The sequence below is a fragment of the Drosophila yakuba genome, chromosome 3L, assembly GCF_016746365.2.
Source record: "Drosophila yakuba strain Tai18E2 chromosome 3L, Prin_Dyak_Tai18E2_2.1, whole genome shotgun sequence".
NCBI lineage: Eukaryota > Metazoa > Arthropoda > Insecta > Diptera > Drosophilidae > Drosophila > Drosophila yakuba.
Window position 1 is genome coordinate 19,381,158 of NC_052529.2, and position 23,012 is coordinate 19,404,169.

Here is a 23,012-nt window from a genome sequence, read left to right on the forward strand (position 1 = left end):
AAGAAGATTCACTAAAGTGATGTGGGGTTACGAAAAGTATGAAATTGAAATCTTTTAAGCCCTAAAACGAAACTGCAATGCTCTGCAGGAAAATCCATTTATAGGGCAAAATAGATGTGGCAGTTTAAAGAGGGATTTAAGTGATGATGCAACTTTTAAGGTCTTATTGTCATTAAAATGTTTCACTATGTGTTGGATCTGGGAAAATGCTACTGATTAAGATTAAGTCAAAAATGATTTTAAAAAAACATGCTTGAATAAATATTCTTTCAATATTTGCAATTCATAATTAAGATCTTATTAGGGCATTTAAAATCGTTTTTCAGAAATATTCGTCCAGTGCAAACCCATTAACTGTGGCAAAAGCGAGCTCTACGATTTGGTCGTGTGGTTCATGGGGCATTTCCTTGTGGTTTACTCTCCGTGGGCGTCGAGGAAAATTAAGGAAATGTTTGCTCAACACTGCGAGCCTCGACTCTTGGCAAGACAAATGCCATAAAAAATTGCAACAAATGTTGCAGCCAATAGACGCGGCTAATAAATGTTGCTCGCGTGCAGCAACAGTAACAGGAACAGCAACAGAAACAGCAACACTGCGACAGCAACAGTGACAGCAGCAACAGCAACTCGCATTTTGCCCGATTTTATGTGCCGCTCTCTTGTTTCCGATCTTTTTCGGGGCAATTAATTGCGCAACATCAAATAAATTGCATTTGAAAGCCAAGGGATCCCTGGAGCCGTTGTTGTTGCTGCATGTTGCCCATGCCGCTGCCGCTGACAACAGTCATAAAAACTAATTTCGCTCTTAGTCCGTGGGTGGATGTCGGCTTTGCAGGAAGCCTTTCCCAGGCCCCGGGAAAGGGGGGAAATTTGTGGCTGAGCCAACTTGAACTGCATCTAAGCTGTGGTTTCCGCCCGTCTGGACTCTGGAGTGGTTTATGGGTGCTTAGCTAAAAGGTTGGGCGTATTTGAAACCCGTTTTAAGGCTGGATAAGCGGCCTCTGCTCGCGAATTGAGTTTTTAAATAGGCGAATTATCTTAAGTATTGGCTCTACAGCGTATTAGGGGCATTAGCTAACTAGTTAACCGATGCTCGCTGATTCAATTACTAAGAGGAGAGTATCAAGTCTAAGGGTTTGAACCGTGCAGAGCAATAAGTGGTTTGGCATTTCAAGATTTCGAAAGTTAGATATAAAAATGGGGGTACCTATGCTTTACTTAGCCTTTACTACCACTTAATTGCTTCTTAAACCTTTAAATATAAGTCAATTAATCAATAAATGCACACAATAATAAATTCCTTCGAATTTAATATGTTTGTTACCAAAACAATACACCGCCTTAGCTGCTTTTGGCGTACTATGAATTGCTCTTCTGAAACGGTATCTTGCAGTTGCCAATTTCCACTGACAGTCAACTGACACAATCTGCGATCTCTTGGCAGAAATCTGCCAGCGGTTTTGCAGCTAATAAAGTTATCAAGGGGCACAAAAAGCGGCAAAGGTGCAGCCCCTTCACTTTGGTCCCAAGCAGTTGGCTTTTGAGATTTGGCATAGTCATATTTCTGGCCTGTGGTTTAGGTTTAGTACTTACAATCGCGGCTCATGCCAGCGGAAAGGCATTTCTTGAAGCGGCAGTACTGGCAGCGATTGCGGTTCAGTCTGATGACCAGACACTTGCCGTCCCGCAAACAGCGATATTCGATTTGCTTCTGGATGCTGCGACGAAAGAATCCCTGCCAGGAAAATAGCATAAATAAGATATATACCGCTCATAAGCTGTAGAAACTCACCTTGCAACCCTCGCAGGAGGTTACACCATAGTGGTAGCCCGATGCCTTGTCGCCACAGACTTTGCAGGGCACAAATGATTTCGAGGAGACGCCGTTGTTGTTGCCGCTGCCGTTGTTGCTGCTGCTGCTGCTGCTGTCCGCTAGGCCAAAAGATTGCTGCTGCTGCTGCTGCGGGTGTTGCAACTGCTGCTGGTGTTGCTGGTGTTGCTGCTGCTGCTGTTGCAGCTGTGTCGTCGGCAGTGACTGCTGCTGTTGCTCTGCAAGGGAAAATAGCATTGGTTTACACATTTCTTCCGCTGGCAAGTTGTCCCGCTGGTCGCTTATGCAATGGCACATTGCTCATACGCCGTGTGTGCAACATGTCGCAGTGCAATTTGCCAAATGAGTTTGCTGTCACTGCCGCTATCACCCACTCGCCATCTTCCGAAATGTCACCTCTTGCAACACGGGTCAGCCACACAATCACAATCAATCGACAAGTGTCACCAGTAATTGATTTAAGCCACCCAATAGCTAGATTAGATTTTTCCGGCAGGCTTAAGACTTCCATCGTAATCAAGCTTAAGTCGGCTGACGAATAAAGTTAAATCCAATGGCCACAGAGTGCATTCAACTTCCAGGCGATGTGCGATAAGAAGAAATGCCAAAAAATCACGTATACGCCACCGCCTACAATAAATTGCCTGTAAAAACGGCAGTCACGAGAAAAGTTGCAGCCGCACAATTTTCACAGTGCGAGCGCCGAAAAAAATTTGCATTGCAAATTAGGGAAAAACAAGAAAGGAAAAACAGCAAAGCAGCAAAGAAAAACTGGAGTCAGCCAGCAGGCAGCAATGTTTGCTTCTTAGCATTTCATTTCGAATTCAATTTGACTGCATGTCTTGCTGCTATTTTTCGCTTTTCTAATGCCAGAGGAAGAGGCAAATGAACTAAGCGCGGAGTTTGAACAGCCTTCTATTGTTGTTGTCACGATGTTGTTGGTGTAGTTAGTTGCTGCTGTGCACATTGGCGTTGCCACACCTCAGAAATGCGAAACAAATGAAAGTAATGTGGATACACTCGCCGAAAAAGCGGCGAAAAGAAGGACAACTATTGGGGCACCCCGAAAAAAGTTTTTATTTATTTCTTGAAATATCCTCCTGCCTGGTTCAAGAAACTGTACTTTAAAAATTTCACGAATAGTATGCATTTGCTATTACACTTCATATTTAAAAGATTTCAAATAATACATTTTGAAATGTTGGTTTACATTTGGTTACTAACAGTACTGAGCAAACCTACCCCTCTATTCAATACCATCAATTTTAATATTTTAGAAATTCATATTATTTTTTCCGTGCATGGCGCGTAACGCTCTTGTGCAATTGCAAATTGAATTTTTACCATTGGAGTGCAACAACAATTACAACTACAACGACGGCGTCTGGAAAATGTCGTCGGCCGGGCAGGAATGAAAAAAGAGAAGAAAACGCAGAGGAAACTCAAGTGCCTGCTTTTCATTTTCGCGCCGCGTTCAAATGCAAATCATTTGGTGGCTTTTGTAAGTTGACAATTTGAAACGCCATTGTTTATCCAGCCGAAGAAAAAGGGGTGCGGGCTGTGGGTTGGTTAGCTGGCTGGTGGAAAACTGCTTGGCATTTCCGCGTTGTCAGACAAGTCAGAGGCATGGACGATAGACGATAGACGACAAAGACTTCATATTTCCTCGATTTTTTCCCATTTCCATTTCCATTTTATGCATTTATCTGGTCGAAGACAACTGATTGAGTGGAGGGGACAACGAGCGATTGCAGACATTATTTGCCCCGGCAGAGAAATATCAATTGGAATGCTATTTGAAAATCAGTCGAGATTTCGACTTGGTAAATTTTCCTTGGTAAATTCCCTGTTTGTGGTTTCCCCAGCCTTTTCCTAGCTGATTTAATTTATATTCGCTTGCAACTACCCGCATTAAGGTAATTAAATGTTGCCGTCTCAGGACGACAAATGAATCTTCGACAGCAAATCAAGGCAATTTGCAAGTCCAGCCAAGATGTATTTGCCCAAGTGCTAATCGGATTTATGGTCGAGGAAGTGTGCACCGGAAATGTGGAATTTGTACTTGTTCAAAATTTGAAACATTATTAATTTTATTAAATTTAATGCCAATAATTCACGAATAAATGACTAAATGCAAAAGCGTCATTTTTGTTTTGGGTATAAAAATAAAAAACTGGGGATATTAGTGGCGGTAAATCATTGAGCAATAATTATATTTTAATGTTTAAAATATAAAATATGTTTTTGATTAACATTTTAAAAAATTAAAAAAAAAATTCTATGAGAAATTTACAATTTGTTTCATTATTTAAAAATATTTCTCTGTGTAAGCAGCAGCTGACCGTAATAGTTAAAAAACATAGGTATTTTGCATTTCCGGCTCGGTTCCTAGTAACCAATCGTTAAGACCACCAACTTCTCCCGGAAGACCGGCTAAGCCCACTCAAATGCCATCATCCAAGGCAATATGAGAGCCGAGAGCAATTCAAGGCGATTTATGAAAATGAAAACATCTTTTCCACGGCTTTCAATTGCAGTGCTCGTTATTGGAAAAGCAAATGCCACGGAAAACGCAACCACATTGATGGACCTGCAACATGAAAAGCAATTTCCTCGTACTACAGAAGAAACTGAAACAGCAACAGCGATTGGCCAATAACAGCGAATTATATTCATTTTCACATTTTTCATATAGCGCTTTAATAGTTTCCTCAAAAGAAGAAAGAGAAGAAACCGAAGACGAAGACGAAGACCCAACGACTTTCAATTGCTGTTGCTGCTATTATGCAATGAATGCAAATTTATTGAACATAATTTCCAAGAGCGACAACAATGGTTCGCAGTTGAAGAGACGACAACGCGGAAGAGTCGCTGTGTCAGTTCCAAGTTGCACGTACCTTTGTTCAGATGCGCAACAGATGAAGATGTTGCTGCGGGGTTGACGACGCTGTTGTTGCTGCGCCTGCTGCTGTTGCTGCTGCTGTTGCTGCTGCTGACCGCTGACGAGGAGGAGGATGCAGAGGATGATCCGCAGGATCCCGAGGATCCGGAGGAGGAGGCCGACGAGCAGCCGCTGTCCGGCGAAGAGTGGGCGCCGCTGGAGGAGGGGGAGCTGCTGCTGGTGTTGTGGTTGCTGGCCGGACCGAACTGATGCACACTGCTGATGGTGTACAGAGCACCTCCACCATTGCTCAGCGTGCAGTTGAGCTGATGTTGCTGCTGTCCAGGGTGCTGCTGCTGCTGCTGCCGCTGTTGCTCTTGCTGGTGGGTGTGCTGATGCTGCTGCTGCTGTGGGCCTAGACTGGATGCAACACTCTCTGCTGGGGCTGCTGTTCTGTAGAAATCGTCGCAATGCAACAACTGCAATGGATCAGCTTCAATGGCACTTAGGCAATCCTCCAATTCCCGGTGATGCTGCTGCTGCTGGTGCTGTTGCGGAGGCTGGTGTGTTTGCTCCTCCTCTTCCTGCTCGGATTCCAAGCTATTGGCCTCACTGTAGGCCCCTTGGGTGGACGAGTCCTCCGGTGTGTCAAAGAAATGCAAATTAAAGTCTGAATTTGCATTGAAATTGACCACCGGGAGCAGGGCTTCCTCGTCCTCGTCCTCCTCTTTGTCTTCGTCCTCGTCTTCTTCCTCCTCGTCCTCTTCTTCGTCCTCTTCTTCCGCCCCCTCTTCACGTGTCTGTTCCTCCGCGTCCCGAGTGAAATCCTTGACAAGGTCCTCCTGATTAACGTGGAGCTGCTGCTGCTCCGAAGACGAGTGCTTCACACAGGTTTCGACCAGGAGATTGGATCGGATTTGTGCCTGTGCCTCCAGCTCTATTTGGTATACATCCATGTTGCTCGGATCGGATCGGTCAGATGGACATCCATCATCTTCACCATCGTCCTGCTGGTGGAAATCGACGTTGGCAACCTGCGAGGGCGCCTGCTCAGCATTTTTGTGGGAAATCTCTGTGATTTTATATGTTTTGCACTTTATGGGGAATCCGGGCGAGGGGTTTCAAAAAGATTCAGGGTCTTTCAGATTTTCTTCGCTTTTGTCAGCTGCGGCTTAATTAAAAAAAGGAGTTAGGCTTTAGCATATGGCAAAGTCCCCTAAAAAATTGCTATTCAATTTTAAAAGCTACACCAATCTTTTGAGCTCCGGTAATCTTTAAAAAACTTCCAAAAAACACCAATCATAACATAAGTATGCTATGTGAACATTATGTTTAAAAAAAGTTGATGAAATAGACATTCATTTTAAAATCAAGTACTAATAACCTAGTATACCCAAGTCTTTATTATTTGGCAAACATTCCCTATTTCATATTTTTACTTAATTAGGTTTAGTAAGATGTGCGATATTCTCTCGTAAATGCTTTTATTCAATTATCACTATCATTCTGCATTTCTCTCTCCTAATCCCCTCGTTAACTTTGTCACTTGCACTTAGCCTTCGCAGTAGCTCGTATAGCATAATTTTTCAATTCACTTCCGTGTTGTTTTCGAAGTCCTTCGCTTCCAAGTTCAAGCTAGTTCCAAAATCGGGCGTTCGTTTTGATATACATATGTTCGTAATGAAGCGGTACACTCGCGGTTTATTATTTTTTGGAGAAATGGTGATCGCGCGTACGAAACTCTCGCCTCGTCGAGATGCAAGCGCCAACTTCGCAGCGCTCCAAATGCGCCAGGGAAAATCCAAGCCAAACTGCAGAACCTACGACAACACAAAAGTCCAAGACGACGACGGAGCAGCGGCGCAGAAGAATAAGAACATGTCCCTGTGCGCCAGTGTGAGTGACTGTGCTCTGGTGTGTGTGTGTGTGTGGAAAGAGCAGGAAAATAGAATGCAATGCGGCTGTGTGGCCCAATGGAGTGGGAAAACTGCGAAGCGCCGCCGCCGCCGCCGCCCGAGCGCGAGGCGGAGTCTCTGGAGGAGATCGGGGGACCAGCTCGGGTGGAGAGAGTCAATGTGCTGCGAGTACTGGAGGTTCTATCTTTCTAATCTCCACCAGCACCAGCACCAGTAACAGCACCAGTAACAGCACCAGTAACAGCAGCAGCAATAACTGCAGCCACTCAAGTTGCAACAGCAACAACTTGGGAAACAACCGCAGCCACATTAGAAGCTGCTGCAGCAATAGAATCGGCAACAGCAGCAGCAACTGTTGCAACAGCGACGGCACAACAGAAACATGCATTGCCACTCTCGCTGTTGCAGCTGCATGTTGTTGCTGCACTTTTTCATTTGCAAACTCTTTTCCTGGTTGCTATTTTCAATTTCTATTGCCGCTGCCGGCGTCGCTGCCGACGCTGGCGTCGTCTTCCAACATTTCCAAGTGCAACAACACATCCACTCAAGATCAATTTCACACACACCAGTGCATCGAGCGAGAGAGAAAGAGAGGGACGCGGACCGTTACTTAGTTTGCACTATCCTCGAGGGAGAAGGCAATGGGCATGTATGTGTATGCAAGAAAGAGAGGGCTGAAGTGGGGGCGCCTTAAAGGGGGGTCAAGTCAAAGAACCTTCAGCTGAGCAGGCAAGAAAGAGAAAGGGCGAACGGCAGAGTGGGAGAAAACATTCTGCTATGCGGAAGTTTAAGTGTTGCATGTTGCTCTTGCGTTCTATGGGCTGCCTTCCATCCAAAAGAAAGTGGAAAACTGAAGTTTTTGGCACGAAAATACTCTCTTGAAAATTATTTTTGAAGATCAAATAAAGTATACATATCTCGAAATTTTGGGGTCAAAACGGTTAAATGTTGCATACTTGGATTTCAAAATGATAAACTTACAATGCCAAAGATTGCCTAAAAATGAATATAATTTGAAGGAAAATATAATATACAAATTTTATTTAACATTGAGATACAAAAACAATATAATACAGAGTGCATATGGCACATTAAAGTAGATACATAATATCATAGCATCTACATAAATCTCAAAACTTGGGATTTCCCGATTGCATTTTTCCCTAACGTTTTCCACAGTTTTCCTGGCGAATGCCAGGCGCAAAAGGGAACCAACGAAAGTCAATGATCAGCGGTGGCGGCGACGTCAACTGCATGCTAGCTTGCCATTTTTCCAACGGGCAGCAGCGAAAGCAAGCAGAAACTGTAAATAACAGGAAAACGGCAACTGGGCGATCGGTGGAGCCACATTTCCACGATCCTCCGCGAAAGCGAAAAGCCAGCGAGCAGCCGAGGTACGACGACCAATCGAAGCGATAACTCCGCCGCCCCCACCGATCCACAGATCCACCGATCCACCGATCCACCCAGGCTGCGGCATGCTATAGCACACTATATGTCCGATTGCGTCGGGCGATAAAACCTGATCTCCGCAGACACACCGATACGAAACGCACACTCCTCCAGAGACGCTCACCCATACAGGGGCACATGCGATGACGACGAACCAGGAAGAGAAAAAGAAAATGCCGCTCGCTAAGATTGTGTAATCGAATCGAGTGAGTGTGTGCGTGTTTGTGTGAATGAGAGTTGTTTAAAGATGGGCGGGTGAAAAAGGGGAGCACTATTCTTATTATTACTGCATTTCACTTATCATCTCACGGGGGGTGAAGAGGCAGTTGCCTTGGCTTCTTCGCGCTTTTTCGCGTTTATTTATTTTGCTATTGTCGGCTCTACGTTCGCCGCTCTAAGTTCAATGACTTGTGGGCAACGTCATGGGCAGCATTTGAGACAACAGCAACAGCAACAACAGCAGCAGCAACAAAGTGGCGCGAAATTCGTTCAGTTTAAATTATTTGCTTATTATAATGCCACTGCTGACAGCCTTTAGATTGTACATAAAACTAACTATCTATCTACATAACTAACTTAACTATCAACAACAAAACTGGATACCTATTTAATCTGATATTTATTTATTTATGAAATTGTGGGTCTCTTACTAATTAGTTTAATAAATTGATTTAAATTCAATATAAAATTTCTATTTTGCTTACATTTTTCATAAAGGATTCCTCTATTATGATATCTAGTACTCTCTCTTCTTCCATTTTGTTGTAGTGTATTTTCTTGATTTCAGCCTCCTTAGTGCTGATTCTTATTTACTTTGCGCATTTTTCACTCGCCACCATTTGTTGCTATTGTTGTTGAGGCCTGACTGATTTTGATAGCACTCGGCTGGTAAACAAAGTTTGCCTCAATGAACGTTAGAAATTATCACTCGACGAGCGATGAGGGAATGGAAGGAAAAATTGCGGAATTGCGCCCAGCTGAAGATCAAACAACGGCCGAGTTTAGGCGGAACTGTGAGCAACTCAGGGAACTGAAGACTCAGACTCAAAAGAGGGGAGGATGTTATAGGCGAGCAATTTTAAAATTACTTAACAGTTTTCCAAAATACAAAACATTTTTTCAAAGGTTGGCCTCTTAGTGAGGCTTGCAGGCGCTATCGTGTGCGTGGCAATCTGCTGAATTAAACATGCGGTGCCTCCACATCTCTTCAGTCTCGACGTCCATTCGATCAGATGGACATGGCCAGATCTACTCGTCTTGTGATCTTGATCAAGAATATATATACTTCATTACGTTCGAAAGACTTCCATCTACCTGTTACATACTATTCAAAGAGTATAGTACACCCCTTTATATTAAGGAATATAACTATTATCCTTAAATCACCACATACATATATATATATAGGCTATATATATACATATATTTCCATCTGCGAGTGCAGGATACCAGAGAGCACAGATTGTAAAAAGAAGCGATGCCCATGCAAACGTCAAAGGCAGGACAAGCAACGAATACACCTAGCAAAAATATTACTCTTACAATGAGAAATGGTCTTACGTATCTGCATTTATAAAAAAAAGAAATTCAAAAACCAGAAATTAACAATACCAGAAAAACAATTGCCAGAAAATAAGCATATAATTCCAGAATATAAACTAAGAACTTCTTAAAATCTCTCTTTCTAAAAACTCTCTTCATAAAATGCGGATATTAAATTTATAATTTTAAGTTTGTGAAAAACAGAATATATTTGCCTAAGTGCGCCGCAGGAATCTAGGACAGATTGTGTCAGGATGGGCTGGCACCTTCAGCGAACACATTGCACTGGGTGCTGGTGGCATGTAGAGTAAACTAAGCCAAAAGTGGCGCACATTGCGAGGTGCAGGGGTGGAATCGATCTGGGGGAACAAGAAGTAGGGGCGGCGAGTGTCAGCAACCTCAATAAAATGTTGCCATTCCCTAGGTCATGATCTGTTTTGTGGGCAGCTATAAATAACAGCCGCCGGGAAACGCAATCAAACGAAATGGGATGGGAAAGCCGGGGGTTTGGGGTGCGCTCCACTCACCCAGCAGGATGTCACTGCATCCCGATCCGGAGTGCGAGCTCAGCGAGGAGACGTGGCCGTCCGACGGACTCTGGGGCGCTTCCCTCAGCGGGCTGCTGGGCGTGGTCGGGGGCGTATTGAGGCAACGCTGGCTACCCAAAGCTGTAGACTGCGATCCGCTCGGCGATTCAATCTTGATGTAGCAGTTTCCAATCACAGGCAGTCTGCAACATTCATTTCAAATAAAATGATCAATTGAGTGATTGTGTTTACTTAATACTTAAACAGTATATTTTCAAGAATTTTTTACATTTTAAAATGTGTAGGAAGAATTATTAGATCATAAGATATTGATTTTTTAAAGAGAAAATGATTTGAATCAAATACATATCTTATAAAATAGTGTAGAAGCTATAATATGGAGGTGGTGGAGGGTTGGACTGCTTTGGTTTCCACAATGTCAATGCCAAAGGTAATTGCGGCTCGAGAAAAGCAGCCGTGTTGCTTTAAAATTCAAGTAATTATCGTTAGCTTGAGTGGCTCGCCCTGCAGACCCATCCCTTGTATACTTCGCTTGTACGTTTTTAACTCTTTTCCCCATTTTCCGCTGCCATTCGACCCTTTGCTCCACCCGCTCATCTATTGTACGTAATTGATTGGAAAAATGGCCATTCATGTTAAGTGCAGGCGGCTATGGCCATTTATTCCGAGAGATATATCGGCGGGAGGGGCAAGACGCCGGGCTTCTGTATCGGCCATCTCTCTCCTGGCACAATTCTTAACTCGTTTTGCCTCGTAATTGGCCATTTTCCCTAGTTCAGGCCCGGCATAGAATTTATTGAGCATCAGCGCTTTGTGGGCCGAAGCAAAGCCTTTCGACGTCCAGTTTCCCACCCACTGTGATCGATTGTTTGTTTGGTTGTGTTGAAATCTAAGGACATTTTTGTTTGCCTTAGCTTTTCTTAAAGTTGGTCAGCTTGTAGAGATTAATTGCACTTGCATATGTAGTTGATGGCACCATCAGCAGCTAGGCTACAACTGGAGCAACAAATGCAGCTGGCCGTATAAATCAAGTATACGCAATCTGCATTACTCATACGCCCTGTGGCTTAAGCCAAGCCGCCAAAGCGCCTGCAGCAAAAGGATAAAAATCAATAGATGCTTTGCATGTGCTGCCGTCCTGCCTTCTACTCACACATCCCGCGGCTTCTTTTCGCATTTCCACATGTCATTTTTGTTTTCTCTATTTTTTTTTGCCTTTTCTACTTTGTGGCTGGAGATGCTGCCGCCTGTCATTGCATTTAGTTGCTATTTCCCTCCTTGTGTGTAGTTTGCCTTTGCAATATTTCCACGTTGTTATGCACTTCACACAAGAGGAAGACACTCGTGTATGCTTTTGTTGTTGGTATTAGGTTGCTGATGCTCCTGCTGCTTATATTGTCACAATATTTTCGCTTTTCAATGCCCCGCTCGAAAGCACAAGTGAAATATTTGCCCATGTGGCATTTTAGTTTTAGTCTTGGCAAGGACCCTTCCGCCACTTTCTTTGTGCTTGTTCTTTGCAACGCCTTTTGTGTGCGCTAATATCCGCAAAATGGAACATTTGATTTATTCAGGCAACCCATCGATCGCATTGAGGATTTTCACTTACAAATGTATATTATGTATGTATATTTTGTTCAAAGGCTGCGCATTTTGCAAAGTAAATCTCATCATTTGCTATGCACTTTCTTCGTTTATTTCCATCAGCCTGCCATGTAATTTTCACATTTTTACTCATCAACGCCAACGTCATTCTTCACGAGATTGCCCGCGGCCCCCCATCGCCCATTTCCATTGTGTGGGCGTGGCACGCCGGCTACAGCAGCAATAGCAGAAGCAGCAGCAGCAGCAACAATAACCACGGCTGCAACACAGCAGATGCTGCCTGCCTGCAACTGCGGCTTTTGTGTGTGAAGGAAGTAGGTTAGTGGCTCACTCGTCAGCCAAATGAATGATGGAGTAACTGCGGCAAACTGTGGCTGAAAAGTTCCCATTCTCTTCATGCCTACAATGTTTTTTTTATTTGTTATTTCATCCCGGGCAATTGTATGGTTAATTGAAATAAGGCAGATAAAACCAGGAAAAAAATGAAAGCACAAAAGGGGGCAACCACTTTGGCTCAGGTGTGGTCATTAAATGGGGCATGTTTGCGCACTATTTTTAAGTACCAACCTGGTTTTGATGGGCTGCTGCTCCGGATTCTGCGACTTTCCCTTGATGCTGTGAGTCAAACCAGTGGTGTTTGAAAACTCCATGGATTGCCGGCCCTCCAAGGGGCTGGCTGTTTTTCCGAGCTGTTACTAAAATACATTTAAGCAGCTGCACCACCGATTTTGGTCCGAACAAGAATTATTGCTAGACTTCCAAGTGAAAGTATGGACCAACGGCCTTTTCCGCTGCGCCTAAAAGATGCCACTAAATGTTTCACTTTCACTGCATAACGTGTGAGTGTTTGCAATCGCCTGTGTGTGGGTAAGTTTAAAATGTAGAGCTTTTGGGGTTCCTTTAATTTTCAATTATTTCACGTATGCACTGCACTCCACTCCACTAAATCTCTTTGATGTTTCTTTTTCAATCTTATTGGGAATCCTTTGCGGAAATGCTCTTGCCGTTTGGCTGGCTGCCGTCATAACTGCCGTGGAATACTGTAAATCGGCTTTTGGCCACTGCAGCTTGCCATTTTTCCGTTTCGGCCCGTGCGAAGACCGAGCGACCAGCCTCTGGGCCCGAAAAGCGCCGACGACTACAACAGCGACAGGACGACGGCGACAACAAAATGCAGCAAAAAGTTGTTAAAGCTGCAGCAGCAACAGCAACAACAACAACACACAAAAGGACCTGTGCGGCAAGAGGCAAGAGCGAACCAGCAAAACAATCACATGGCTCAGTGCAAGCTTACCGCAGCAACAACATTCTGGCCCGAATGAAGCGTTGCCGCAAAAACATAAACAGAGAGCCGCTGGAGCCGGTGAGAGCCGGGTCAAGAGAGAATGCGGATAAAGGCTGAAAAAGATTGGCTTAAATGTATAAAAAAATATATAATATATAAAAATATATCATTTATGCGCTTTAAACATAAGTTTTTAAACAAAAATAAAAACTCAAGGCGCTGACTTTATATGAAATAAAGAGCGTATGCTATATAAAATCTTAAAAAAGACTGAGCTACAAAATCAATCTGAGTTGTGATCCAAATGGTCACTGGCAAATCGAAAACAACTAACCCCATTTATCCTTAAACTTTAAACTTATTGTATATAAATATAAATTATTTCCAGCAAATACAACAAATTTCCGCTTCTCTCGCGAATTTCTCACGCCGGCGCGCTCTTCTTGAATCGCCGAGTTTGCTCTGCCCACGCGAGCTGCACAATATCGCGTGCTGAAATGGAAACCAGGTCAGGGCCGCCGTGCTCACGTTACCCGACCCGCTGCGCTGATGCATTGCCACCCACTCCGGCGGAAAGCTTTCGTCTTGTTTTGCTTCTGAGCGAATAAGCTCTGTAGACTAAAGCCCTCGTAAGTGGTTCCGCATTTGCTGAGGTACACAATCCATTTAATTAATTAGTAACAAATATATTTCTGTATAAATACGATCGTAATGGTTATTAGACTTAAAATTATAAAAATCGAGCACCCGCACTAAACATCGACGGAAAATCATAAGTAGAGAACAGTGAGACACAGAAACATAGGCTCTAGACAGAGCAGTGGCATTTGCTTTGCCATTTCGGTTCGGTTTTCGGTTAGAATCAGTTAGACAAAAGTAACACAAAATAGTCATTACAATTAGTTGGCAAATCTAAGGTTTCTCAAGGCACATTTTGGCTTGGCATTTATTCATTTTGCCCTTTCCCTCTAGCGGCGCATCTTCTCCAGAATGGGAACCACCATGTCGAACTTGGGCCGCTTGCCGGGATCCTCGTTCATGCAGATTGAAATTAGCTTGGCCATGTGCGTTGATGTGCCTGGCGGAATCTTGACCCGCAGACCTTCCAACGCAATCTTCATGCCGCACTCCATGGGCGACCACTCGGCGAAGGGCACCTCGCGCGTAGTCAACTCCCAAATTAGAATAGCAAAGCTCCACATGTCACAAGCTTCCCAGTTTCGATCCGCCTGCTTGCGCTGCAGGGCCTCCGGCGACATCCAAGCCGGTTGATATATGCGTCCCTTCTCTTGGAAGGAGAACTTGGCATCGCCCATGTTGATTCTCGCCGTCAGATCATCATCGATCATCACGTGATGACTGTTCAGGTGATATGTTGGTATAATGCGCTCCAGCGAGTGCAGGAAAGCCATTCCTCTCGCAACATCCAAGGCAAAGCTTACCGCCTGACTGGTGTCCACCACGACGCCAGTGGCTCCATGCAGCAGGCTGAACAGCGAAGAACGTGGCATGAACTGAAGGACATAAAATAGTTTATAGTTAGTTAGTATGACAATATCTTAGGTTATTTAAGTGCAACACACCTGACTAATGGTCACCAGGTTGGGTGGCGAATTACATGCTCCAATAATAGGCAAAATGTTTGGATGCGAAAATATGCGCAGCTTGGGAAACTCCTCGTTAAAATCGCGCGATATACGAGGCGTGCACTGACGCACAGCCAGGATCTTGGCCACCACATCGTTTTTTTGCCAACGTCCGCGCCAAGTTTCTCCTGATGGCGTCACCGAGAGCTTGGTATGCAGGTCTAGGTCTCCCATGCTGATTCCCTTAAAACGGGACAAAGTGGCATCCCGGGATCTCGTTTTCAAGCCCTGCCAGCTTTGTTCCTTGAAGCTGATCACCTTAACTTCCCTGCCGCTCTTCTCCACAAGATCCTGGAGTCTCTTAGCCAGACTGGGTTTGGCCTTTTCGAGAGGTGTGTGCCCGTCTTTGTTTGCTATTCCCACCTGGGCTCCTGCATTCAGCAGATCCTCGCAGATCATGTCATAGCCCCAAAAACAGGCGTAGTGCAGGGGGGTGTTTCCATGCTCGTTCACCGCATTCACATCGCTGCGCTCTTTTATCAACTGTAGAGGCAGATAAGTTATTGAATAAGCTAGCTAGCCAGTTTTTATGTTATCTCACCATCTGGACCACGTCGCGGTGGCCATGGGCTGCCGCTAAATGGAGTGGGATGTCGTCGCCCATATTGGTGGCGTTCACACGCGATCCGCGCTGCAACAGAGTCTCCACTAGCTTGGCGTGGCCCTCTTTAGCCACCCAATGCAACGGACTGAAGCCATGGTCGTCTCTGAAGTACAGGAATTTAATTGTAAGTATGATGGTTTAAATATTAGTATGATCCTTTTTATGCTACTATAAGACTAATAATAATATAAGAAGTAAGTCTATAAGTAAAACTCAATTTAAAATTATTGCATGGGAAGCGCGTTTTATGTTGCGATATACACACAGTCAAATATAAACATACATATACATATATATTTTTGATTTGTCTGTTTACACAACACAAGAATAAATCATGACGTCACTTAGACTTGAAAGACCCTCGAAATCTTGGGCGTATTTATTGCTTTGATGACTAAACACAGGAGGTTGGTGGAGAAGTTGCTGCTTAAGTTCTTAACTTTCTAAGTGCACTCTAAAGCAATTTGAAAGTGTCGGAACTAGGTGCCTCTTTTAGTCTTACCCCAAATTGTTGTCGTGCTCCGTTTCATCCAACCAGAGGCGAACTTGAATCGAGTTGCCCTCGCGGCACCAGTGGAATATGTCCTCCATTTTTATTCCTTACTCCTTTATTCCGTTCTTAGTCACTGTTTTTATAGGTTTTCCAACCTTAATTACATCTAGAAACAAATTAAAACGTTTAAATTGCGACAGTTGTGAGTATTTCTAATTAAAATTTGTGCAGTGTGGACGTATTTAATATTTAACTCACTGCTCGCGTTGCCAACTGCTGCAGAGCATTGACAAGTCCGTATCGAGCTATCGATATCGTTCACCAGTAGTGAATGTCAAAAAAGAAGAAGAAGAAATACAACGTGCACCGCAAATATTATTTGAAAACATTATTGTTTAGCTCTATTTCTGGTTAATAAAACCATTACTAGCCCGATAATGAAACTCAGCACATACAACTTCTTGACCTCCATGGCCATCAAGGGTGTCAAAGTGGGATTTCCCCTGAAACTGACGGTGAGTTCTGGTATCCCAAACCCTGCCTATTGATTGTTTCACGGAATATTTGTTTTTGCATCCAGATTAGCAAAAAGGAAGTGGTCGAAAGCGAATTTAATCCAACTTTTGTGGAGAGAATTCTTCCCAAATTGGATTGGTCAGCGGTCTATGGAGCTGCTCAGGTGGTAAGTGTGGTGGTAACTTAAGTTGGTAAATTCTCTAATAATTCGAATTTTCTAGGCGGAACTCACAGACGACATTCCTGCAGTTCAGCCCGAAAACATTGGGGAGAATGAGCTGCTTATGCAGAAGCTTCACCACCTGCTCTTCGAGATCGACGTGCTCGAGGGTCAACTGGAGTGCCCGGAAACGGGACGTGTGTTTCCCATCACCGATGGCATACCAAACATGCTCCTCAACGAGGACGAGGTCTAGATTTCCCCCATGTGCTTCTTGTACCAAAATCCCCTCTCTCCAGATACGCATTATTATTAAGTAAGTTTGTTAGTTTTAAAGTCTGTTTATTTACGAGTTACTAAAACAATTGGAGCTTGGATGGAATGTGACTTCGTTTTTTTTTTTTGGTGCTGAGTCTTCGTACTCGCGTGGTATTTGGTAAGCATTTTGGGATAAGAGCAAAAAACACTATACGACACATGTAAATGGTAGATCTAAACTTGTGGAGGGTGGTGCTTGCCTAGTTACTAATATTCATCATCACTTCTTTGGCACTCTGGGGGAGATTCAAGAACAGGAACTCCCGCCTAATTGCATTTGATGTTGGGGCTCTTGTTGCTGCCTTGGGCGTAGATGCTGCCCTTGGCCAGTCCGGACTGGGGTCCTTTGCAGAGCTCCGAGTTCCCACCTCTTGGCTTGTAGGTGCGATCTGTGAGAAGACTAGCATCTGGACCTTGGGTGACCTGCTTTTGAAGCAGCTTCGTATTGGGTCCATTCCAGGTGACATAATCGGCTCTAAAAAGAATAAAACAAATAATCATAAAAGTGTCTTTGTTTTTAGTACTGCGACATTGAATTTAATTCTTACAGCAAAAGATTTTCATCTGCACCCTTGCTCAGCTGGGAATTGGGTCCCAAACTGGCCATTCGTTCGATAATAGATTGAAATTCCGCTGATTCCGAATTATGTGAATTCCCAAAGGAGTGCTGGCGATGCCTGTTGAAGATATTACATTTAAAGCCTTTTCTTTTCTTGAACTAAAAGATTTCAAAGATTATATCAGGTTAGGGCATGCCGAAAGAAAATGAGTTATCAGGTTCAAAAATAATATCTGAAAACCGGATTCTCGCTACAATTCATGCGAAATCCTTGAAAAACTCATGCGCAAAACGATTGATTTTACTTAGCGAAACGGTAACAGAAACAGAAACGGTTATTGAAACGGTTTTGGGTGTTAGCGGGCATACTTCAGTGAATCGGTTTTGGTGCGAGCACGACTTTCGAATGCTGGCCTCCTCGCGATGGATGAGGAGTTGGACTGGGCCGACGAGACCAGCGATGAGGACGTCATTGATGCGGAGTAGGAGGAGTAGGAGCTAGCATTTGAGGAGCCATGCAGGTAGCCGTCGATGCTGTAGTTATTTGTATCGCTCTGGTGGCCAAAATGGTTATAGCCGCTCTTGGCCAAGATGCTCTTGGTGGTCAGGCGTTCGTAGCTTTGCTGACGGATGCGGGGTGATTGTGCGGGTGAGGCATATGAATGCGATGAGGAAGCACTGGAGATGGATGACAGATGGGTCTCCAGCTTCGGCTCCTCTGCTGTGGGCGTTGGTGTGGGCGTGGCCTGGGCCAAAATGATCTGGGTGGTGAACGTCGATGGTGTGGTGACATTGATCGATGGAAGAATGTGGCGCTTGTGCGGTGGCTTCGGCTTGGATGAAGTGGTGGGCTCCACCGCGGCGGACAGGCTGGATGATCAAGTGACGCGAGGCAAGCGGATAGTGTTTTTTGTACGGGGATTTTGTCAGAGGCGGAGGCAGCAAAGAAAGTTCAAATAGAAAATAGGCAGTCGATTAAAAAACAGATAAAGCAGCGGGCCAAAGAGAGAAACTTGATTGGTGGGTGGAAAAAGCGGGTGCCCACATCCTAGATCGGTTGGTTTTATTCGAGTGAACGGGAAGGCATAGTGTCAAGAGCTACCTGTCTTTTTGGTTGGCACCGTCAACCTGGTCGGTTCTTGTGGTTTTCTTAAGATCCGGGTGCTTGGGATTCGTGGGAGCCTGCTTTTGCGCCCTCTGCTCGTCCTCGTCCTGGACAATCTGTAGGATTTGAGAAGCCCTATCCTCTGCATAGTTTACGGATTCCAAAGCCATTAGGATAATGCGCTCGGCAATCAGCGGGTACTTCTCCTTGAGCAAAGTTTGCACTGTAAGTAAAAGGTATTACATTTGAATTAAATTTGTTTTAAGTGTGTTATGCTACATACTTTTGGTCTTCTCCTCCTCTGAGTATTCCTTAGGTCTCAGCGGTATATGTACACCACCCTGATCCCCTCCAGCCTCCTGATCTTGATTTAAATCCGGCGGGCGATTGTTGGGTCTGTGTGGCTGTTGCATATCTCGTTTTATGTAACCCAAGGAAATCAATTTCTCCGATGCAAACTGCACATTGTTGTCCGCATTGGCCAGGATATCTAGGAGCAGCTCTTCGTCCGCCTTGGGAAATATGTTCTTCATGTACCTATAGTGGAATTTGGATATTAGTTAATATATATAAAAAAAAATAATATATAAAAAATATTTATAAATTATTATTATTTAAAATTAAACGAACAAAAACTTGTAATGTAAAGAACATAAAATTACAACATTGAGAATTCAGAAATTTGTGACCTAATAAGTTACCTTGGATAATATACCAAAAATGTTTTAACAGAATAAACAATGCTAGTAAATTCAAAACAAAATGCATTATATTAAAAGCTAGAAACTATTTAAGTAATAACCCTTAATTGTTCATTACAAACAAATTATACAAAATGTTAAGATAATTTGGTCTTCAAATCAGGTAATTAGGTATTTCTCTACTATACGGACAACTTAAGGACAAACTAACTTAGTAAATTTACAAGCTCAATAGGTAAAGAAAATCAGATGTTAAAATAATTTACTAGTCCCTCAAATGGGAACCCCATCGAACCTCAGCTTCATCTTGGGCGATGAGTGCGGTCTGGGCGAGCTGCGCCACAGGGGCGACCCATGCAGAGCTGGCGGAACAGCCGAGCTGGTAGGCAGGACCGCCTGGTGTCCGCTTGGACCACCAGGACCGCTCTGCACGCTCACGAGACTACCGAAGCGTCCACCGGGCAGGGGACTGGCCGTGCGCGACGTGCGCCGACTAGCTACCGTGTCCGGCCGACGTGCCGGTGGCGTCATGTAGAAGGCGGAGCTGCTGTGGAAGAGGTGCCGCTGCGAAGGGGGCGTCACGAAGGGACCGGGCATGGTCACCGGGTGCTTCTCCACCTGCAGCGCACTGATGACAACTGCCTCGCTATTGTAGTAGCTGGAGTGGTGGGTTAGTAAGCGTGGGATTAGCGTTTAATCGTGGGGTTAGACAGGTGCAGTAAGCAGCAGAGTTAGGCGGCGTGTGAGAAGACAGAGTAAATACGCAGATTAGTGGAGATTAGTGGCGATTAGCTAAGCCTGAACAAAGACCTCGCTGAAGGCGGGACCCATTTCTTACCGCTTTAGGAGGAGGCGTATATGGTTCTCGCCAGCGGTGGGAAACATGTTCTGGATCTTGGTCACCACAGCATCCGTTTCCGCCTGCGTGGTAAACGAGGTCTCCTGAATGGTGGAGCGCCGCGAGAGATTCGGTCCCACGCGAACTCGTTGAAAGGGCAAAGGTGAAGACATTTCCTGTGGGTTAGACGGAAAATTACTTAATAAAATATTCTTACTCATAATCGATACTCGATACTCGATTGCCAAATGAGAAGGGTGCTAAAGCAATTTCATGTTGGTAAGATGAAAACTTAAATCTATGCTTTGGATTTGAATTTAAATTATCTATTGCATTAAAGTCCAAATCGCAATTTTGAAGACACAATAATCACATACCTCTTTTCTGACAAAATGTATAGGTCTTTACAATATCGGAATATAATTGAGTATTGTAGTGTGGAAAAATTACAATTGATGATGCTCTCAGATATCTAAAATCTAAACATTTTGGAGGCGCACCCACGTGATTTCAGAGGCATTGCCTCTTGATTGTCAATTATGGCTGTAGTTTCTTTCTCATCCACAAGCCCCAGCTGATTTTTTACTCACCAAGTGTCCCCTGGAGGAGGCTGACAACAATGGACTGGTCGAGACGTTGTGCAGCGTGGGTTGCTGACGCTCCTGGAACGCACGAATTGCAGTCAAGTTGTTGCTGGGATGGACGTGGTACGGCGAGCTGTTGTGCGACGTCTGCGGCTGGCTGACCAACTGCTGCAAAGTACAAGGGTTCCATTTCAATAAAAAATCAATAAAATGCAGGGGAGGTAGCGGAGGTTACCTGCAAGGCTATCGACTCCGTGGAACAGCGCTCGTTCTGCAACTGCCTGTAACTGCGGCCGCGCGGATCCTCCAGCTGCATGGCCTTCGTCAGATAGTTTATGTAATAGCTGGAACGGGAAAAGGGCAGCCAAATGGAAGATGAGCTTCTATAAAATCAAAGGTCATCAAGTGACCTCCCCCACCAGGGCCATTCGAAAGCTCCTGGATTCAGGCCAAGGGTGGAGGCACATCCTAAAGCCGTCCGGTTGGTGGTTGCTTGGATGGGATTGGAGCGAATTGGATTGGGACTCTGCCCACATGTTGATGGTCCCTTGGGAGGGCGGACAGGTAAAGGGTAAAGGAACCGCCTAAACCAAGGCACGTGCCAAGTAGCTGCTAAAAGGCGGACGCAAAGTCGTCATTTTCATCTCCGTTTGGCAGGCCATCTCTGCTCTGATTTTGGCCATGGAGAGGGTGGTTGGAGATAAGGACGTCGTAAGGATGGAAAGCTCGTCTTCGGCTGAGTGGCCTCTTGAATTAACGTACGACAGTCGGTGGGCTTGTTGCTTAATTGCACAAGGCTTTTTAGGCATAAGGGGTTGAGATATAGCTTAATGAAAAACATATATGCATGTGAGTTCAGCTAAGGATAAGTTAAAGACCCCGCTGGCATCTGACGACGCGGAAGTGACACAATTTATGCCGCTGAAACGAGGCCAATTGGAGTGGCTGAGGAGCCCTAAGTAGTCCACAGGGAAATGGTACCCACTCGGGCGGGGAGTCTTTAGAGCTTAATATAGCGGAATGAAGTATAAAATAAAGGGATTTTTAATGAATTTACAATATCCATGAAAAATTGCTTCACATATCAAAAATATAAATTAAAATTTTAAACAGTTTTTGAGTTCACTCGGAGCAGCGCAAGTCAAATAAAAAGCGAAAATATAAATCAAGGTATATTTAATAAATTTGATAATTTAAAATTATAAATATATATTTGAAAAGCGAAAATCAAGGTATATTTAATGAATTTGATAATTTAAAATTATAAATATTAAATATACATATATACATATGTAAATATAAATTAAATATACTGCCAAAATTTCAAAAATGTCATGTTAAGTGAAGCTAAATTAAAGCCGTCACGGTGTATTTTATTAACATGAACAACTTTAGGCAGTAACGTTTTTGAAACTCAGGATCTTGAATAACAAATAATAAAAACTAACTTTTCTAATTATTCTTACTCTACAATAATTTCCTTATCCTGAAAAGGTCAGACATGGCAAACACCACCCCAACCGGACACCCACCGCCCATTTTAAAGCGTTTTAAAAACACCGTGGCATTCAGTACGGCCTAAGCCCCCAAGGCCCCTACATACATCCACCACCACCCAATTATTTTCCTCCGCCCACCGATATACCCGCCCCAAGGCAACGATGGCACGCAAATTCATCAGTTGCCTCCCGTGGCAACCAAACCAGTGGAACCCCTTTTCCCCTACTGGCCACCACATCTCCCAGTAGAGTCCGCATTTCACGACATTGTGGTTAATGGATGCATAAATATTTATGACGTCGGGCTCTTCACATGCAACTCACCAGTTTCCAGTTGCTTGATCGTATTTGCAGTCCCAGCCGGGCGGCATTTTCTGATAGCCACCGGATTCGCTCATTTTCACCGCTCACGAATAGATACAGATACAGTAACAGTTCCACTTGCAGATACGAGATGCGAGGTACTTCGATGTCCAGTTAATTTGCTTTTTATTTTCGTTTTCTGGCTGAATGTTTATGGACGTTTAAAGTCGCATTCGCAGCTTGTTTGCCGACTGTCTGCAACCCCGAACAAGTTGGCAGCCAGGAGTGCCCTTGCCACTTATCCTGCGCGGAGCTTTGTAGTTGCCTTTGTCGTCGGATGTTTCAGATTTGGGGGTTGTAACCACCCTCGGTGGCAACTTCGCCTCGGCAGCAGAGTTATTTTTGTTTACAAGGCACTGCCTGCCGGGAAAAAGGACCGCAACACACAAGTACACACGCACATACACACACACACACAGGACGATGTGGCGTGCCTTCAGTGAGCAAGCCAGCCAGGCTTCAACTACCCGGAAGGGAACCGTTTTTGGGGAATCCCGGAGTCGCGGCGGTAGAAACAACCTCGCGAGCCAAGCTTTGAGAGTCAACTGAGGAAATCACTGTCGGGC

At 44.4% G+C, this 23,012-nt stretch overlaps 4 protein-coding genes across 11 annotated transcripts in view; 1 reads left to right on the top strand and 3 right to left on the bottom strand.

Annotated features, from left to right (window-relative positions):
* Positions 1–12,917, bottom strand: part of LOC6534684 (ecdysone-induced protein 78C) — a 38,918-nt gene extending 26,001 nt beyond the window's left edge. The window contains exons 1-4 of one of the 4 annotated variants that reach the window (XM_015195293.2): positions 12,343–12,905; positions 10,150–10,352; positions 1,793–2,049; positions 1,594–1,735 (exon numbers count right to left, since the gene is read on the bottom strand). In XM_015195293.2, coding sequence (XP_015050779.2) covers positions 1,594–1,735; positions 1,793–2,049; positions 10,150–10,352; positions 12,343–12,425 — 685 coding nt within the window. In that variant the 5' untranslated portion in view covers positions 12,426–12,905. Of the gene's footprint in view, positions 1–1,593; positions 1,736–1,792; positions 2,050–4,728; positions 5,884–10,149; positions 10,353–12,342 lie in introns of those variants that run through there. The other 3 variants (XM_002095323.3, XM_039373556.2, XM_039373558.2) reach the window with 3 other exon arrangements.
* An 813-nt stretch (positions 12,918–13,730) lies between these two features.
* On the bottom strand, positions 13,731–16,042 carry LOC6534686 (integrin-linked protein kinase). Its single transcript, XM_002095325.4, has 4 exons — positions 15,813–16,042; positions 15,248–15,413; positions 14,644–15,189; positions 13,731–14,574 (listed from the first exon to the last, which is right to left on the bottom strand). The coding sequence occupies exons 1-4, from the start codon at positions 15,899–15,901 to the stop codon at positions 14,029–14,031; spliced, it is 1,347 nt and encodes a 448-aa protein (XP_002095361.1). The 5' UTR covers positions 15,902–16,042; the 3' UTR covers positions 13,731–14,028.
* Positions 16,043–16,104: 62 nt separating this feature from the next.
* Positions 16,105–16,861, top strand: LOC6534683 (multifunctional methyltransferase subunit TRM112-like protein). Its single transcript, XM_002095322.3, has 3 exons — positions 16,105–16,318; positions 16,384–16,485; positions 16,541–16,861. The coding sequence occupies exons 1-3, from the start codon at positions 16,241–16,243 to the stop codon at positions 16,733–16,735; spliced, it is 375 nt and encodes a 124-aa protein (XP_002095358.3). The 5' UTR covers positions 16,105–16,240; the 3' UTR covers positions 16,736–16,861.
* Positions 16,805–22,991, bottom strand: LOC6539394. Of its 5 annotated transcripts, XR_006245172.1 has the most exons (11): positions 22,408–22,990; positions 20,820–20,928; positions 20,591–20,752; positions 20,001–20,176; positions 19,458–19,820; positions 18,745–18,998; positions 18,459–18,684; positions 17,726–18,226; positions 17,346–17,474; positions 16,998–17,272; positions 16,805–16,945 (listed from the first exon to the last, which is right to left on the bottom strand). XR_006245172.1 is itself a non-coding variant. In XM_002086253.4 (10 exons), the coding sequence occupies exons 1-10, from the start codon at positions 22,479–22,481 to the stop codon at positions 17,065–17,067; spliced, it is 2,202 nt and encodes a 733-aa protein (XP_002086289.3). In that variant the 5' UTR covers positions 22,482–22,990; the 3' UTR covers positions 16,805–17,064. The 5 variants fall into 5 exon arrangements, 4 of the variants coding, with proteins under 4 accessions (XP_002086289.3, XP_043062931.1, XP_043062932.1 ...); XM_002086253.4 differs by having other exon boundaries at positions 16,805–17,272; XM_043206996.1 differs by lacking the exon at positions 19,458–19,820 and having other exon boundaries at positions 16,805–17,272; positions 22,408–22,991.
* Between the last annotated feature and the right edge of the window lie 21 nt (positions 22,992–23,012).

Coding starts and splice junctions, on each gene's coding strand:
- LOC6534686 (XM_002095325.4), bottom strand. CDS start 15,901: ATGGAGGACATATTCCACTGGTGCCGCGAGGGCAACTCGATTCAAGTT. Junction 15,414..15,812: donor GAGCACGACAACAATTTGGG/GTAAGACTAAAA, acceptor CCTGTACTTCAG/AGACGACCATGGCTTCAGTC. Junction 14,575..14,643: donor ACCTGGTGACCATTAGTCAG/GTGTGTTGCACT, acceptor TATGTCCTTCAG/TTCATGCCACGTTCTTCGCT.
- LOC6534683 (XM_002095322.3), top strand. CDS start 16,241: ATGAAACTCAGCACATACAACTTCTTGACCTCCATGGCCATCAAGGGT. Junction 16,319..16,383: donor GATTTCCCCTGAAACTGACG/GTGAGTTCTGGT, acceptor TTTTGCATCCAG/ATTAGCAAAAAGGAAGTGGT. Junction 16,486..16,540: donor TCTATGGAGCTGCTCAGGTG/GTAAGTGTGGTG, acceptor CGAATTTTCTAG/GCGGAACTCACAGACGACAT.
- LOC6539394 (XM_002086253.4), bottom strand. CDS start 22,481: ATGAGCGAATCCGGTGGCTATCAGAAAATGCCGCCCGGCTGGGACTGC. Junction 20,929..22,407: donor GATCAAGCAACTGGAAACTG/GTGAGTTGCATG, acceptor TTCCCGTTCCAG/CTATTACATAAACTATCTGA. Junction 20,753..20,819: donor CGGAGTCGATAGCCTTGCAG/GTAACCTCCGCT, acceptor TGTACTTTGCAG/CAGTTGGTCAGCCAGCCGCA.